Source organism: Sesamum indicum, linkage group LG5 (assembly GCF_026168435.1).
Source record: "Sesamum indicum cultivar Baizhima isolate 11 linkage group LG5, ASM2616843v1, whole genome shotgun sequence".
NCBI classification, from domain to species: Eukaryota; Viridiplantae; Streptophyta; class Magnoliopsida; order Lamiales; family Pedaliaceae; genus Sesamum; species Sesamum indicum.
In genome coordinates this window covers 19,958,703-19,975,104 of record NC_142661.1, presented here as the reverse complement: position 1 = coordinate 19,975,104, position 16,402 = coordinate 19,958,703, and the positions used below count along the sequence as shown (strand labels likewise).

The window sequence follows — 16,402 nt, the reverse complement described above, 5'->3', positions numbered from 1 at the left end:
ATTTAAAAAAAAAAAACAAAGCAATCTATGGGTGATTAATATAAATAATTCGTGGTGCATATTAGTCCAAAAAAAATTTCTTAAAAACTCTAAAAAAAGATATAAAATTACAATTCATAATTTAAAAGGATATTTTGGTCAGTTCACCAATAAAATTGAATGAAAACCTAACGGAAGTTAACAGAATGAGCAATAGTTGTTAGACGGATATTAAAATATATGAAGTATTTATAATTTTTCAACATCATGGGAGATTGATGTAATATACCTTATTTTATTTGGATAAATGGGTGAGAATAAAGTTGTCTACGAATTAAATGATATAAAAGATAGAAATCTCAAATTTAATCCATTTTCAAAATTCAACCCTGAATTCCTGAAATGATGTCAAGTACATATTTGAATTTCCAAGTCTCATTAATGGCATTGGTGAAATCATTTAAGGTTGCTAGAATTTATTACATATAAACCTTAAAGAAGGTTTCGTGTGGGATTATTAGCGGCAGCTTTAATATGTTTGGTGAATTTAGTATTTTACTTTCATTCATTAGTGCGTTGGAGATAAATATGCCTCTAATTATTAATACCATCATAATCACATTCTCTATAAACCCACAAGACTTTGATTCTCCTTCATCTCAAACATTATCAATAATTATTGCATACTTATCACATTATTATTTCAAAAATCAAACTTCAAAATCCCCCTCCCCTTTTTTAGTTCATATCAAATTCAAAATTCTATCGACTAAGTCTCGTCAATTACAAGAACGAGATGATGAATTATTATTTATTATTAATTATGACGAGCAGTTATGATTAAATGTTATATATGTTGGAATGAGTTTTATGTAATGATAACAAAAAGACAAGATTAATAAGAGAATTAAATTAGAGATGCAGCAAATAATGTAATTGGTGGTGCATAGAATTGAGAAAGGGAGGGTATATGTAATCGGGGTTTTCAGCGTAATAATATTACAAAAAGAGAGGAATGGAGGCCCGATTTTCGTAGAAGCAAACAAAAGCTGGCAACTGCACTTTCTCAAAAGGCTTGACCAAACAAATCAGATTTATCTCTAGTTTGGAATTATGTGCGGTGGCCCCGCCGGAGTTTGTGTTTGCTGTAAATAGAGTAATAGACCCCCAGGAAGGAGAAGCAGTGGATTCTCCCATTAAAACCACCCATTTATTACGTGGGAAATCGTCACTCCTCCACGTGTCCATCAATTTCCCCACATTACCCCCCGCCCCACTCTGCCCGCGCAGAGCAGAATCGAATCCATAGCCCCGTCTCAGTGTTCAAATTTCTCAACTCCAAATATTATAAAACTATTTTTTCACACTCCACTGCCGTCTTTCGTCTCCGCCTCTTCCCTCCTCTCTCTCTCTCTCTCTCTACAAGTATATGTATGTATATCGATCAGAGCTTCTTTTGTTTTTCTCTTTTTGTGTGATGTGATTAATTTCTCTCTCTGCTGCTACTGTTGTATCTATAAGCGCAATCTCTCTCTCTGGAATGTGCTTTGTCAGTCAGGTGTTGTTTCTCCGCCGTAGATGTATGTATCGAATCAGATGTTTTCTCTCTCTCTAGAATGTGGGTAAGATATACGGATGATTGTTTGGAATGCAGGTGTTTAGAGTGAGCGAGCTAAGATAAGACAGCTGCAAAGGCGACGGTTTTCGAGGTGGTGCGGTGCTTTTTCCGATGACTCCAATCTGTTTTTTCTTTTCTATTTTATTCTTTTAAAAAAAGGTTTTTCTTTTGATTGTTGGAAACTTCGGTTTCTTTTTCCGAAAAAGGAAAAAAGGTTTTTCCTTTTTCTAAACTTTCTTTTTGATTTTTTTTTTAATCTCTATGCCGTGGCTGTCTGCTTAATTTGGAATTTTTAAATAGAAAATGGAGAGAGCGAGACGAAGGAAGTTGAAAAGTGCTGCAGGCTTTGAAGGTATCAACTTTTCCAATCACTTATTTCGATTGTACCGCTTTTGATCATATGCCATGAAATAATGTTCTTTCTTCTTTTGCGTGATTATAGCAAAAGAATTCAAATCGTGTTTTATGCTATAAGAAAATTTTGCTGTCCGAACTCTTTACGTTTCTGGTGTTTCGAGTTGGTGAGCTTTATTTGGAGTATTCCAATTTTTGCAAAAAAAAACTTGAATTTCATAATTTTTGTTGTTGACTTTTTGAAGAGAAAGTGAATCACAAAATCACTCTCACTTGCCAATTAATTATAGATTTATTAATTATTAAATATATTTTTGGAACATATATATATATATATATATAATATATTTTCGTCGTGTTTTCTTTCATGTTGCATGTTAGAGAATTTCGTACAGGAGTTTGTACTGCAGTTACGCTTGTATACCTTGAGAAGATGTTGATATTTGCAATTTGAACTTTTTATGCAGGAGTTGGTCAGAGTCAGAAACATAAAGCTGTTACTAGATTATCTTCGGATTCTTGTTCTTACAATATTGATGAAGACGCTAGGGACAATATGGTATATTTACATAAATCTTTTGCATTTAATTAATTATCTTATTATGTAAATTCAGGTGGTTTTTGCCGCTAATCTTTGATCTACACAGTTCACGCTGGAGTTGGGGCAGAACTCCTTGGGGCAAGCCACCGGAAAGTCGAGGGCGAAGTTACTGGCAGATGAAATTTACAAAAAGGTTAAATCCAAGAGACGATCTCCGAGTGTTTTTGCCAAATTATTTGGTCTTGAAGGGCTGCCATCCCTTTGGCATGTTCATAGACAGCAGAAAAAGTTATCAGATACTTATCCGCACAAAAATGTCTCCGCATTCGTCCGACCAAATAGACAACTGCATGATGGCCGATCTAATCGAAGAAGCTCAATGCAGCGGCGAGAACTCAATGAGGCGCATGAGGATCCGGAAGCATCACATTTTGTGGGTCGACGTCGTTCGTCAAGATGGAGCGCCAGCTCGATGCTTACTAAATCTGAGATGGCGCTAATTCAGAAGTTTATCGATGCAAGACGTCTTTCTGTTGATGAAAGCACCGAGGGAAAGCTTTGGGACTCGAAAGAGCTAGATGACTCCTTGGACATAGTGATGAAATTTGACCAGCAACCAGATACCTTTTCTGTGAATCATTTGCATGATCCACAGGTTAATCCTATCAGTTCTGTTGGTAGCCATACAGCAGCTTTGAAGCCATCAGCTTCTGCAAAGTATGATGGCAATGCCAAAGCACGGACATCAAAGAGAGATGTTGCAGGTAAACATAACATTACTTCTCATCCGAGACGTGAAGATGATCTGCTACTTGAACCAGACAATCGTCGTCGAGCTCATACTTCTTGCCAATCATCAAGCATTCAGTTGGAAGATAAGAATGAGAGCAACACCCTTCCTACAAGGATTTTTGTACTGAGGCCAAACATTGGAAATATGCAGAATGCTGGTGAGTCTGGTCCATCAGCCGATCATTCACATGGTTATGCACCCAGCTATAGGAAACCGAAGGAATCTGCAGGTGTGGAAAAAGTATCATGGAGGAAGAAAGATTCATATTATGATATGGCATTTTCGAGGCCTGTCTCTAGAGAAGCTAAAGAGATAGCCAGGGAAATTACAAGGCGAATGAGAGGTGGTGATGAGACTCTGGATGCAAAATCTTCTGGGTTCAGAGGATATGCCGGGGATGATAGTTTGTATGATGCTCGAGAGAGTGCTTTTGACAGTGAATCGAAGAAGTTTAAATTATCATCTAGGAATTCCTTTGGCGATACTAATAAATGGGGTAGTTACCAATCTTCTAGTTCAGTTGAGTGGTCTGTCAATAGGGAGGCAAAAAAGAGACTTTCAGAGAGGTGGAGGATAACTCAAAGATATCAAGATTTGGAAATAGTTGATGATGGTAGCACCTTAGGTGAAATGCTTGCCATAGCTGATGGCGAAACAAGGTCTAAACATTTGAATGCTAAAACGAGCCATGGCAGAGCAAGTGCTCGACTTGGTAGCATTAATGAAGGTGCTATGTGGGATGCCCCTCTAGGCCTCAGCAGTAGAGATGGTTGGAAAGATGAAATTCGTAGAACTTCATTTAGATCGAGATCGGTTCCTCCTTCACTAGGTCGGAGAAGTCAGAGAGGAGACACATACGATGAAAATTTGACTCAAGAGAAACATCTGATGCATAGTGACCCCATAGACCGTCATAGAAGTAAAGTTGCTGAGGGATATCTAAGTCATAAATCTCAAGATTCAAAATCCAGGAGCAAGAAGCCGCTTCCCTTTCAGCACATATATATTAATGAGATGGATTCTTTCTTGGAAGCTAATTTCGAGTTGCAGATGGAGGCAAATGTTAAGGACTTATCTGAACAACATCTAACGTTTCAGGTGGCTATAAAAGATGACAGCAGCCGGAGTCGTGTATCTGCTGAACATGGGAGTGCAACCTTGTCTTCTAAATCTTCTCTGTTGCATCCAAACCAGTCTTCCACTAAAGAGAATTACAAAGCTGCTGGTCATGATCAAGAGATATCCAATCTCAAGGTTCGGATCTTCACTTTCCTTGGACAAAATTATTTTTCATTTTAAGTTTTTCCATGCCATGACCCTGAATGTAACCGAGCTGTTTTCATTTTCTCTGCTTTTCATTTCTTGCTGCAAACTATTTTACTCTGTCCACCATGTACAGATACATGCTTCACTGTGCAATTCCTTGAAACAATTTTCTCAAACATTTCTTTTTCTACTTAATATTCATGCACTACATGTTTAATTACAAGTCAAATTTCTACATGTTTGGTTGTTTTTTCTCCAGGCTGAGTATGAATACCTATGTGTTTGTTGATAGTAGTACCATAGGTTGGGGAAGAGTCTGATCTTGTCTCCACGAACAAGACTCTCCCCTCGTTTTTAAGTTATATAAAATCAACATCACTTGGTGTTTCATCAGTTAACGTGTTCGGTGCTGCACCCAATTCTGAGAATAAATGTACTAGGAGATACATGACTATCTTAGAGATAGTAATATGTGCATGATAATAGCTTTTAGGAATGTTGTGTTATTTAATTATGTGACGGCTGACACTTCATTAATGTTGTGAATAGTTCTTGTTTCCGTTTACAGTTTCCCCTCATTGTTATGGTAAATTATGGCTTCAATCTTGTAAGCTATGTGGATATGTGCAAGTCTAGATATAAGAAGAGAGAAGAAGAAAAAAAGGAATTATATAGTTCAACCATATATGAATACATCTATCATCTATGAGACAAAAGCCAAAGGCTAAATCATGTTAGTCTCTCTTGATTTGAGATTACCATGTTTACCTATTTATATAGGTCAAGAACACATGTCAAGAATTGACAATGGAGGAATCACTATAGAATCAAAGAAAATATCACCACAATCAATTAGATATTATTGTAATCTCGCAATTCTATTGAGGAATCAATCATTGATTCTTAAGAGGATATCCTTGCTTCTAGTTGGTAACACATGTATAGATCCTAAAAAGAATGACATATTACTTTGTTTATGATGAGATGATTTAGGGTCATTTGAGCCATGCACATGACTTAACATGACATTAGTGCAAAATCATGAGTGATCCGCCTTGAATATTGGTAAGCTTACTAGCTTCTCCAGATTTTTCGAAATCTTACTTTACGCCAAAATTGGGGTAGTAGTCAAAATTAACGAGATTAAGAATGGTTTATCTTAATATTTTTAGACTATTGCTATTCATTTAAGATGACTAGGTCTTGGACCGAGATACTCAAGAAATAACCAATATCATGTGTATAAGGTGATATAGAATATGGTGTAGATATGAAACAAAATGCTTCATGGTAGTGTCCATCATTCTTCATATGAAGAAGTACATTTTGAGCTTCCATGTCCTAAGCGAACAATCATTTTCTGACAAGCCTTCAGACGACAGCCAAAAAAAGGGTTTCACAAAGAACGGCATGGAAAACGCGTGCAACATGTTTTTAGTTCTACTTCCGAGAATCCTGAAGGAGTGCTGGTTGGATGTTCTAAGTCGCTGAAAATATTGAGATGAGCAATTAAAGTGAAGCATCGTGGTGTTGCGGAGAAGGGATACATGATTACCTTATTTTGAGAAATGAGTTGGTGCCATTTGTTAAAGCTTTTGCTTTTATTATCATCGTAAGAAGTTACCATGCCAAGGATCGTTGTCATTGTTAGCCGTCATTACTTTTGTTTGTTTTTAAAATCCGTAGTTTGTTTGGTTCTCTTTAGACATGTTTTCATTCCCTAGGAATGAAACTAAACATATTCCTACTCTTTTTCTTCTCTTCCCCCAAGATATTATTAAGAAAAATCCTAGTTATTACTACATATATTTATACATATTCTAATCGTTATATCAACATATGATATTTATATTTCACATCTCCTAGTCATTAACTAGTATATAAAAGTGTAAATATGACACCATTATAAGATAAAAATTTGCACAAAATGGACATTGAAGTAAAAAAGGTCTGCCAAAAAAGATAAAACCGAACATACTCTATATTCCGCAACTCATTTCTTCAAAATACTTGTCCCTAAAGTTCATACCTGCCTCAGGACTTGTCACGTCATGTTGTTACATCTTGATTAATCGTATTCCATTGGTTCATGATGAACTCATTTTATTGCTGCAAATGCTATCAACTTATTCATGAGCGACATATTTGTTGACCTAAATAAGAAAAAAACATTCACAATGATGAAGTTGAAGTTCTATTTTTCCTCCTATGGCACGCTGTGGCGCATCGCGCAAAACGGACGAGCCTAGCCTAGCGCCATCCAACAATGACGCCAGGCTTTTGCCTAGCGCAACCATGGTGCGCGCCTGAAGCCTAGCCTTTTAGGTTGAGTCCGGTTTTTTATTTAAAAAAATTAAAAATTGAAGAAAGAATTATCGTCTAGGGATACAAAAGTTATCCTAAGAATATATCAACCTAACTTTTGGGATACAAACATCCTAAAATAGGTAACTTAACGTAAAACTCATGTTTTTCCACATTTATATTTAATTGTTTTTGCATCTTTAGTGTTAAAAGCTCATGTCCAAATTTACGTTGCGCCTTAAAAAGACGCGCATTGTGCCGCCCGCCTTGGCTCTAGGGCACCTTTGCGCAATGATGTGCCATGCCCTGTTACAACTATGCTCCTTAACATCCCCCCCAAGGCCATCACACCAATTTGACAACATTCGGTTATCTACCTCGAGCTTGGAATCCATTTAGCAATTGACTTCTGGTCCTAAAAGACATCCCATACTTGTATGTGCCGCGTACTTATAAGTTTCCCTATTTTTAGTTTTTTATGATAATATTCAATCTATTTGTCATACCATCTCTTTAAACCTAGAAAAATTATTGCATATATGAAACTAATAACTACTTAATTGCAAGTTGCAAGAGCACTCGCTTTGAATATTCGTATTGAGAGTATGGCTATTGGGATAAGGAAACTTATTCTTATTTGTCTTATTTTACTATAAGGTTACTATGCACCATTAAGTTGGTTATCCCATTATAACTTTACAATGATGTACCTCGGCGTCATGTTTCTTTGAAGTAACGGTCACTAAATTGAAACCTTACAACTATTTTATAGAATTAGATGGCAATTACCTTTTATGGCCGATGCAAATTTCTCATGCTTGAATCCACTTTCAAGAGAAAAAAGAGAAGAAATGGCACTGTTGGATTACCCCTACGGGAAAGGAACGGATACAAGGAACGTATTTCAAGAATTTATATTTGGGTATGGACCATGAAACCCCCTTATGTCCAAATACGGTGTACATCCTATGGGATGTTTTGTACCTGCCATTAGTTATGTTGGAGTTCTCTTGTTATCCTTTGATTATTGCAAAGCCGAATGGGATGTTGGACATGAGTGAGATGCGCATCGCATTTGAAACAGTTTCCGACACATCAAGGATGATTTATTAGAGTGTCCATGAATTATATCCACTTACTATAAGCAGTTGCACACAAATAAGACCTACCGTAATAAATAGTTTCCAAAACAAGAACAAAACAAACAAATAAATAAATAATTTAGTAGCAGAGTGTTCTATGTTATATAATTCGAGGAGATGAATACATTGATATTTTAACAATCATTGCCACCATTTTGCTTCCTAATAAGGATGACAATTTTTTTGGTATTGTCTTTTATTACATGACTAACATGCTACTTAGGTCTAGGCAGGATTGAATAGCCTAATCTCAGTTTGGGCTTTAGATGACATTAGTAGACTAGTTTTTGAACTAGCAATGAAGTCTATTTCTTAGGATTTTCAACTTTAATAAGACTTCAATGATCCCACTGCATGCTTATTTTACATGTAGCGGCTCAAAAACATGTTATTGTGTTGTAATTGGGTAAAGGTGGGCATTAATCGTATATTGGTTATGGTAATTACAAAGACGTGATATTATCTTGGTAGCCATCTTTGCTTTTTCACTGAAATCAGTTCTTACTGCAGCAAGATTCTTATCAATTGTACTTTGCGGCATTATACTGTATATATTTGGTACTTTCAGTGGTCATTACACATTATAGTTAGGCTGCTTATGCCGTTTAAGATGTTGTATCATATTAACTTTACTATGTATGGTTTGCTCATGTGAAAAGTGCTCCTTTTTAATTGGTGATGTTCCAGGAACAGCACAAGGTGGCTGATCATGCTGGTCCGGTCTCAATCCCTGTTATAGAAGATACACCATTTACCTCTGAAAGTTTTGAGAGAATCAATGCCGAACTGAAAGGTATGTCCGTTTCCTGTGAAAATTTCTGCCATGTGTTCTTACAAGTTATTGAGGTAATTAAGGTTGAGAAATTGATATTTTTCGTACTATACATACAGAATGGTCACTTTTCTTTTTACATGGAGAGACTGGTCTCATGGCATGAACAAATTATAGGGGATTTCATTTGATTGCATACTGTGAAACTTCATATCTGGACCATTTCTCCAAACAAGTGCTATATCCACTGCAATTGTGGTTGATATATGAATAACTTGTACAAATTATTGTCAATCATTCTTTGTCCTTGCATGATGAACATGTACGGGTGTAGTTATTTTCTGAGAGAAAGCTAAATCATGTGAGTTCAGTTTTAGCTGAGTAATTGTGTGATTTTGCAATTGGTTTTGTTAGACATAACTCTTCAGTGCGACGCATGCTCATCCTTATTGTACATGCATTCTCTTTGATGTTAGTTGCATTGCCATGCAAATGTTCCTTTTTCCTACAGTTCTTCCTCCTCACACTATGACCTTTGCAATTCTTTTTATCTTTCCATTGTAGAACTCCGAATGCAACTACAGATCCTCAAGATGGAGTCTGGCCAACATGCTGACGAACCCGCCCCTGTTACTGCTGAGGAAGACATTGCAGAAGTAGAAAACTACTTATTAGGTACTGAAGGCTGGGAAGTCTCTTATATTCTTGATGTGCTGATGCACTCTGGTATTCAAGATTCTGACCTTGATATGTTTGGGATGATGTGGTACTCCCCCGACTCTCCTTTGGATCCCATGTTGTTTGACGAGCTTGAGAAGAGATACACTGACGAGATAACTCGATTGAGGTCCGAAAGAAGGCTGCTATTTGACGGAATAAACTCAGCACTTTTGGAGACTTTCCAGCAGCATATCGATTCATACTCGTGGGCGATGCCAAAATCGGGAAGACTGCACTCGACATGGCAGAAGGAACAGGTCGTTGATGCCCTCGATAAGTTGATGAACCAAGAACCTATAAAGGGGCAGGTAACATCAGGAGTAATCTACAACAACATGGATTGGCCAGACTTGAGAGGAGAAATTGACATAATAGGTAGTGACATGGAGAAATTATTGATAGATGACATGATAACTGAGATTTTATGTTGCTAGTGATAGTGTTAGTTTCTGGATAATTAGACTTAGACTGGTTGGGTTGACAGTTGAAAAGGTTTGATTGCCAAAAAGGAGAATTGGAATGAACTTTAGACTTAATCAGAAGCTACAAGTGAGCCAATTTTTTTGTATTCTGCTTCATGAAGCTCTTTACTTTTTTCATATTAGCAACTGCTGGTTATTTAGATAGCTGCCTGCTTAAATAACCCTTCACCCCCCCCCCCCAATTATGCCTCTGCTTGTGTTTCTTTGGGGGTTGCAAATGTCATTTCTGCTTGTGTTTCTTTGGGGGTTGCAAATGTCATTTCTTAGTGATGGATCAGAGATTTTGGTTTATGGCCTTGTGTTAATTTTGTTGTGACATTCATTACATGCATGCATTTATCATATATGTAGAGGATGATCTGGAATAGGAGAAGTCTTGCCACACTCGATTCATAATGTGCTAGCTGTTTGGTTTTGTTTCCATTTTCATTTTCAATTTCTGGTTTTCACTACTTTTAAATAAATTTTTATTTTTGTACTGAAATTTGTGTGATAAATTAGAATGAGTTTGGAATATTATAGTTTCTTTATGAAAATATGTTTTATATGATATTATATTATATTATTCTGCACGAATTAAGAGACATGATATTTCGTAATAATTTTTTTGTATAAAAAGATTGAAATATTTCGAATTTATGGTTCAGTCCCACTCCAATTAAACATGATTTCGTATTTTGAATTTTGAAATAGAATAAAATTAAAATCAACATTTGAAAATAAAACCCAACCAGGCTCAGATTTCCTTATACGTGGCTGACTCTATACTTATTCACAAGAAAACCAATACTTTTATTGAGGTTTAATTAATTAGAGTCGACAACAATATTGCAAGCCAATATATATATATATATATATATATATAAGCGTTTTTACATATGTATTTATCTTTTCTTTGAGAAAAACATTTACCGAAATATTAATTTCTACCAGAAACAGTGTCCAAAACCAGTATAAAAAAAAAGGGTCGGTACTCATCTTTTTTCTTACAAAATTGTGTTGGTTATCAGTACAGTTTTTTCCTTTCTTAGTATATATATATGGATCGATATATAAAACTTTCCAAATACCCATCTTTTTGTAGTTATATCGGAATTAAGAGTTACAATATTAACAATGCAACTAAACAATGTTGCCTTACGTGCAGGTTTTAACCTTGCAGCTATCACTTCTTCATACGTTTGCATGCAGACTACCTATCTGGAATGATAAACAATTCTAACCTAATCAATCTCTCTCAAATTTAATTTAATCATATAATATATAAATCATATTTTTTTTATATCATTAATTTATAATGTAAATCAAATATTACAATATGATATACTCATATTGTGATCAAGTACCATTTATCTGACAATAAAAAATTGAGTAAACCATTGTCGACATATATAGTAGAGAAATGATGATATTAATAAATCATCAATCCATTGATTAGACGTAGATCTCTGATAAATTCTTTTACCAGTAATACAAATACTCGTCCATAAAAAGAAACAAATGGAACTTTGTAGATGTATGCTTTGAAATTAATCAATGTTGACTCATTAGATGGTGCGGAGTGAAGGCGGAGGGCCGTGGATCCTGCGCGACGGCCCACCGGGAGGAATAGGTCCTTTTGGCAACTTCCCTAACACAAACTTCCCCGGAGACCCGCTGCGGGGAGGGTCAGGAGTGGTTTTCCGCGACGGCCCAGAAGGAGGAATAGGTCCTTTCGGCAGCTTCCCCAATACAAACTCCAGAGGCGGGCCCGGGGGCTCAATCCATGACCCACCCGAGGGAGGAACAGGTCCTTTCGGAAGCTTCCCCAACACAAATTTTCGCTGTGTGGCTGTTCCTTCCTCCGCCACAACAGCTATCAAGAGAAGTGCAAATAGCAGAAACCGAGTGAAGAAATTCTTCATCTTCTATGAGTTTTGGAGGTTTAATTTTTCTTGATATTGGAGGGAGTTTAAATAGGAATTGTGAGTTGGTGCTGAAACCCAACATTTTAGTTAATAATCGATTATTAATATACGTAATCTGGTGTTTTGTATACATTAGATGTTGTCAATAATATATTGATTGATTTTATGGGAAAAATGGGAAAGTAATGATGATAAATATCCTTTGGTATTTCAATTTTGACAGGAAATTAAAATATACCATTTTTTCTCCTCTTATTTCACTATCGTTTTCCGGAAAGCAAATCTCATAAAGTTAGTGAAATTAATGAATATGCTTTATTTTGATTAAAATCTGACAGAAAATTTATTATATTTCTCTCTTATTACTTAATCCATCGTTATTTATTTGGAATCAAATATCATTGAATTAAGTATGGTAATATTGATATCATAATTACATATATCTATATCTATATCTATATCTATATCTATACTATATATAAAGGGATAACACCTCTTTAATATCTTATTTATTTTCGTAGTTTATTTATTTATTTATTTTTTAAAAATTTTCATCTGACTTTTCATCCCATCATCTTTTGATAGTTATTTTTTTTTAAATTTTTTTCATCTTCTTTTTGTCACTATTTTTTTACAAATATGATATTAACTTATTATAAATAATAAATATTTTATTATAAATAATATTTATAAAAATTCCACACACATAAGATGCGTAAAAAATTACTAGTACATAAATAGTTAATGTGATTAGTTACATATAAAAGAAATAAATAACCAATACATCAATAATAAAAAAAATAAAATAAATTATAAAAAAATTATGTTCAAGTACGTAAATAGATATATTATCCATATAACTAACGGGACACAAAATAAATTTTTTTCTAAATTTAGATTTTTTAATTTTTTTTTTGGATAAATGTAAGTTTCATTAATAAAACATGATCATACAGTACAACAGTGCTTAACTAGTGGTTTCTCCCTCGACAGGTCAAGGGATACGCCATAATAACGCACATGAACTAACAGAACAAGATAAATTAACACTAATAATCTTTTGTCTAATATCTTCTACAATAATGGTGGCATAACGGCATCGAAAGAATAGATGAGTATATGTCTCAATTCGCCTTCATTACATAATATACAAGCGCTTAGATATGATAGTCATGGTTTATCAGCTGTGAATAGATTTTTCAAATTAATCATTTGATAAACGGGATTTTTTTCTATCTACGAAGAGCATACATGTATAGTATTTAATTTTTGAAAAAGTTGTGTAGGCAAGAGCCGACCTTAGCTCAGTTGGTAGAGCGGAGGACTGTAGTGGGCAACACCCAATAGCCATCCTTAGGTCGCTGGTTCGAATCCGGCAGGTCGGAAATTTTGGTTTTTGACATATTGGTCCCTCCTCTACTTCCTTTTTCTTCTCTGTTGTAAGACCTACTTTTGTCCTTGTATATATTTCCTAAAATATAATTGTTAGTACATCCGGCCCAATTTATTTGTTCTTTAATAGGGCCTTACACAGAAAAAAAATCAAATAATTGGGCCTGAATGGGCCCATTACGCCGTCCTAGTTGTGACTTGTGAGAGTTTATCACTTGGTGGGCTGCAATCCATTTAATTCTTTAAATTAAAGTATTTTATTCCTCTTTAATCCACGACAAGTCTATATACACATTTATTGTGTAATTGATTGAGGCTTAATCAAACTCAAATATCCATGAAAAAAGAAATTGTTTTTACCAGCTATGAGCATGATCGGACTTTTACTCCACCTGCCCCTACTTACTAAAGAAGAGAATAAGAGTGGTGCCTCAACTCAAAATAAGGGCAATACAAAATCTTATAACTACAAAGACTCAACCAAAATTCATCAGCTTCCAAGTTGAAACCAAATCAGGATGAAATACTCGGAAATCAAAGGTTGCAATAGTTTTTTCCATCACCAACACAAGAAAAAACTGAGTCGAATTAGAGTAAATTATTCTACAGCAGCTAATTCCCATACGCCATTCGGGCACACAAAAAACAAACCACCCTTTAAATGCCAGCTCCTCTGTACTCATTCTTGAGTGATGGTGGGATTTGAGATGACATTGCTGGAGACCATAACTGCGCATTTTTCACCTTAGATATGCTGGAAAGAACACCTAACGGCGTAACGTTTCCGGTCACTGTCACCTTCTTCGCTGCGAAATCTATGTTGAAGGATGTTACTCCTGCATCATTCTCAACATTTTAGCTACCTCTATAATTTAGATTAGAAAAACAACAGCCTGCCTGGGAATTTTACTAACTTGATGATGCAGTAGTTTTTGGTTAGAAATGGTTGTTGGAAATTTTGTGACACAATAAAGCAATGCAGAACCGTCTTTGGTCCCCTCACACACACACACACACACAAGAGAGAGAGAGAGAGACAGAGATATGCATACTAACCTTCCATCCTGGAAAGATGTTTCCTCATTTTCCTTTCACATCCTCTGCAATGCAATGAAACTCTTAGAACCACCACCTGCAAACAATCACAGAGGAAACAAAAAAGAAAAACTTTGATCAGCTGTGTAACAGGGCTAATTAAATTTCTGCATCCATGCAACAATTACTAATAAACTACATAAAGGGCTATTGGAAACCCTGTAATTCAAGCAAGAATTTGAAACCAGATTGACTAATACATGCGCTGAAGCAAAACCTGGTGTGGATGAGAAGGAGACGACGAAGCCGGCGGTTTCACATTGCATATTTCCTCTGTTATGACGTCCTTAGACTTGGAAGTATCCTCAAGAAACAGCTTCCCAGCAGGATCAGAATCCGAAAAAGCATTCAACAAAACCTTCTCCCTCAGCAAATACCTTGTAGAACCAGGAGGGCTGATGAAATCACCAGGCTTGTTGCAGCTCCAGCTCTTCCTAGTTGTGGTGATCCCATTACTGTTCTTAAGCTTCTGATCAAAAGAGGAGGTATTAGCAGTACCACTGTTGTTGGCTTGATCTTCATGCTTTTCCTTTAACGAGATTCTTTTGTTCTTCTTCTTGTGATGAAGTTTGTGAGGCTTGGGGTGAGAATTAAGAGTGCAAGGAGGAACTAATCTGGCAATTCTTGTTGAGTCTGTGATGATGGGATTGTAGCGGTCAATGATGGGGCTGGAGCCGAGGGGAAGAGTGGAAGAAGAAGAAGAAGGTTGATCCATAGTGAGGCATATTGCAGTTGCAGCTTGTGATGCACAGAATATATGGATTCCTTTCATCTTTAGAAAGTGCAGTGTGGGAATGATAAGTGATAATGGTTTGGAGAATCAAAATTTGTGTGGGCAGTGAGGCTAAGATTCTTTGTGTGAGCTGTGAAATGGAGTTGTTCAGCATCAATGGAGGAGAGAGAGAGAGAGAGAGAGAGAGAGAGAGAGAGAGAGAGAGAGAGGTTATTTGCACAATGAAGTTGCACTGCACCTCTATTTTTACCATGACCAAGACAAACCTATCACCAATATTTTTTTTTAAATTCTTAATCAATTCAGATTTAATCGAACAAACCAATCAGAATAGGTGCAATATACTAATTATGTGATCACACAATATATCATTACACTTATTATATAATTTATTTAGATATGACCGAACTCAATTTGGACTATAATTTTTTTTTGTTTGTGTGTGTGCGCGCCCGCAAACTTTTTATGTTCATTTGTTTTGAGGAAATTTTGCTTAATTCTTGAAATTTCTTGAAAATTGAAATTTGTACTGTTTTATAATTTATAATTGGTCGATGTCATTAATTTAAATAAAATTTATAGTTTTCTTTATTTTTTTTAATTGTTCTAGGGAAAAAAAAGATTGGGTTGGACATAGGAAGTATGGCATAAAAACTATTTAAATACCAATAAAAGTAAAAAGAAAATAAAACATTTAATCAAACAGAGCAGCAGCGTTTCTGAAGCTTAAAAAATTAGTAATATTTCTGTGGCAGACAGAGTGACATAAAATTATAATCAATCATTTATAAAGATAGAATAATTATAAAAATAATTAATTTTAATTTTTTCGTACTGTAATTCAATTGGGAGCAGTATGTGGGTGGATGGCCTACAGTACACTACAGGTCTGACAAATTACAGAAAGGGGAATTGGGCATGAATTTAAGAGCATTGCTGCTGCTGCTGCTGCTTGCTGATTGCACGGTATATCAGACAAAAAGCAACGGTTATATGTATTTAACGCCCTTCAGTCAAGGACAAGCAGCTCCTCTACTGGCTTAAGGTGTGTTTGGCTTTTCTTGCTTTTCAATTTTTGGCATTTTCTTCCTTTTTCTTAATTAAGAAAACCATAAAAAGTAATAAGGGTGTGAGACAACTACTCTATCAAACTGAGTTATTAAGAGTAGACTAGATTTACAAGATAATTTTGGCAAGGTTAATGAATACTAATGTCTTAAAATAATTATTATCATCACTCTGATATCTTTGACTAAAATTGGAGATGAAGAATCCAATTCCACATATGGGAATTCTTACTACTT

At 35.5% G+C, this 16,402-nt stretch overlaps 2 protein-coding genes and 1 non-coding gene across 9 annotated transcripts; 2 read left to right on the top strand and 1 right to left on the bottom strand.

Annotated features, from left to right (window-relative positions):
* Positions 1-1,168: 1,168 nt before the first annotated feature.
* LOC105161437 (uncharacterized) lies at positions 1,169-10,057 on the top strand. Of its 7 annotated transcripts, XM_088880890.1 has the most exons (8): positions 1,169-1,410; positions 1,501-1,559; positions 1,634-1,688; positions 1,898-1,949; positions 2,419-2,510; positions 2,599-4,539; positions 8,685-8,790; positions 9,334-10,057. In XM_088880890.1, the coding sequence occupies exons 4-8, from the start codon at positions 1,901-1,903 to the stop codon at positions 9,921-9,923; spliced, it is 2,778 nt and encodes a 925-aa protein (XP_088737016.1). In that variant the 5' UTR covers positions 1,169-1,410; positions 1,501-1,559; positions 1,634-1,688; positions 1,898-1,900; the 3' UTR covers positions 9,924-10,057. The 7 variants fall into 7 exon arrangements, with proteins under 7 accessions (XP_088737016.1, XP_011077428.2, XP_011077430.2 ...); XM_011079126.3 differs by lacking the exon at positions 1,501-1,559; XM_011079128.3 differs by lacking the exon at positions 1,501-1,559 and having other exon boundaries at positions 1,634-1,691.
* Positions 10,058-13,171: 3,114 nt separating this feature from the next.
* TRNAY-GUA (transfer RNA tyrosine (anticodon GUA)) lies at positions 13,172-13,263 on the top strand. The gene is given in 2 exon segments: positions 13,172-13,208; positions 13,228-13,263. It is a non-coding gene; the product is annotated as a tRNA-Tyr (tRNA).
* Positions 13,264-13,684: 421 nt separating this feature from the next.
* Positions 13,685-15,288, bottom strand: LOC105161435 (protein SODIUM POTASSIUM ROOT DEFECTIVE 2). Its single transcript, XM_011079118.3, has 3 exons — positions 14,583-15,288; positions 14,327-14,402; positions 13,685-14,106 (listed from the first exon to the last, which is right to left on the bottom strand). The coding sequence occupies exons 1-3, from the start codon at positions 15,135-15,137 to the stop codon at positions 13,928-13,930; spliced, it is 810 nt and encodes a 269-aa protein (XP_011077420.2). The 5' UTR covers positions 15,138-15,288; the 3' UTR covers positions 13,685-13,927.
* Between the last annotated feature and the right edge of the window lie 1,114 nt (positions 15,289-16,402).

What these genes read in the sequence shown, in the direction of transcription:
- LOC105161437 (XM_011079126.3), top strand. Translation starts at nt 1,901, where the DNA reads ATGGAGAGAGCGAGACGAAGGAAGTTGAAAAGTGCTGCAGGCTTTGAA. An exon ending in AAGACGCTAGGGACAATATG is followed by an intron (nt 2,511 to 2,598) that starts GTATATTTACAT and finishes TGATCTACACAG; the next exon opens with TTCACGCTGGAGTTGGGGCA. An exon ending in AAGAGATATCCAATCTCAAG is followed by an intron (nt 4,540 to 8,684) that starts GTTCGGATCTTC and finishes GTGATGTTCCAG; the next exon opens with GAACAGCACAAGGTGGCTGA.
- LOC105161435 (XM_011079118.3), bottom strand. Translation starts at nt 15,137, where the DNA reads ATGAAAGGAATCCATATATTCTGTGCATCACAAGCTGCAACTGCAATA. An exon ending in CTCCTTCTCATCCACACCAG is followed by an intron (nt 14,403 to 14,582) that starts GTTTTGCTTCAG and finishes GATTGTTTGCAG; the next exon opens with GTGGTGGTTCTAAGAGTTTC. An exon ending in ACATCTTTCCAGGATGGAAG is followed by an intron (nt 14,107 to 14,326) that starts GTTAGTATGCAT and finishes AGAATGATGCAG; the next exon opens with GAGTAACATCCTTCAACATA.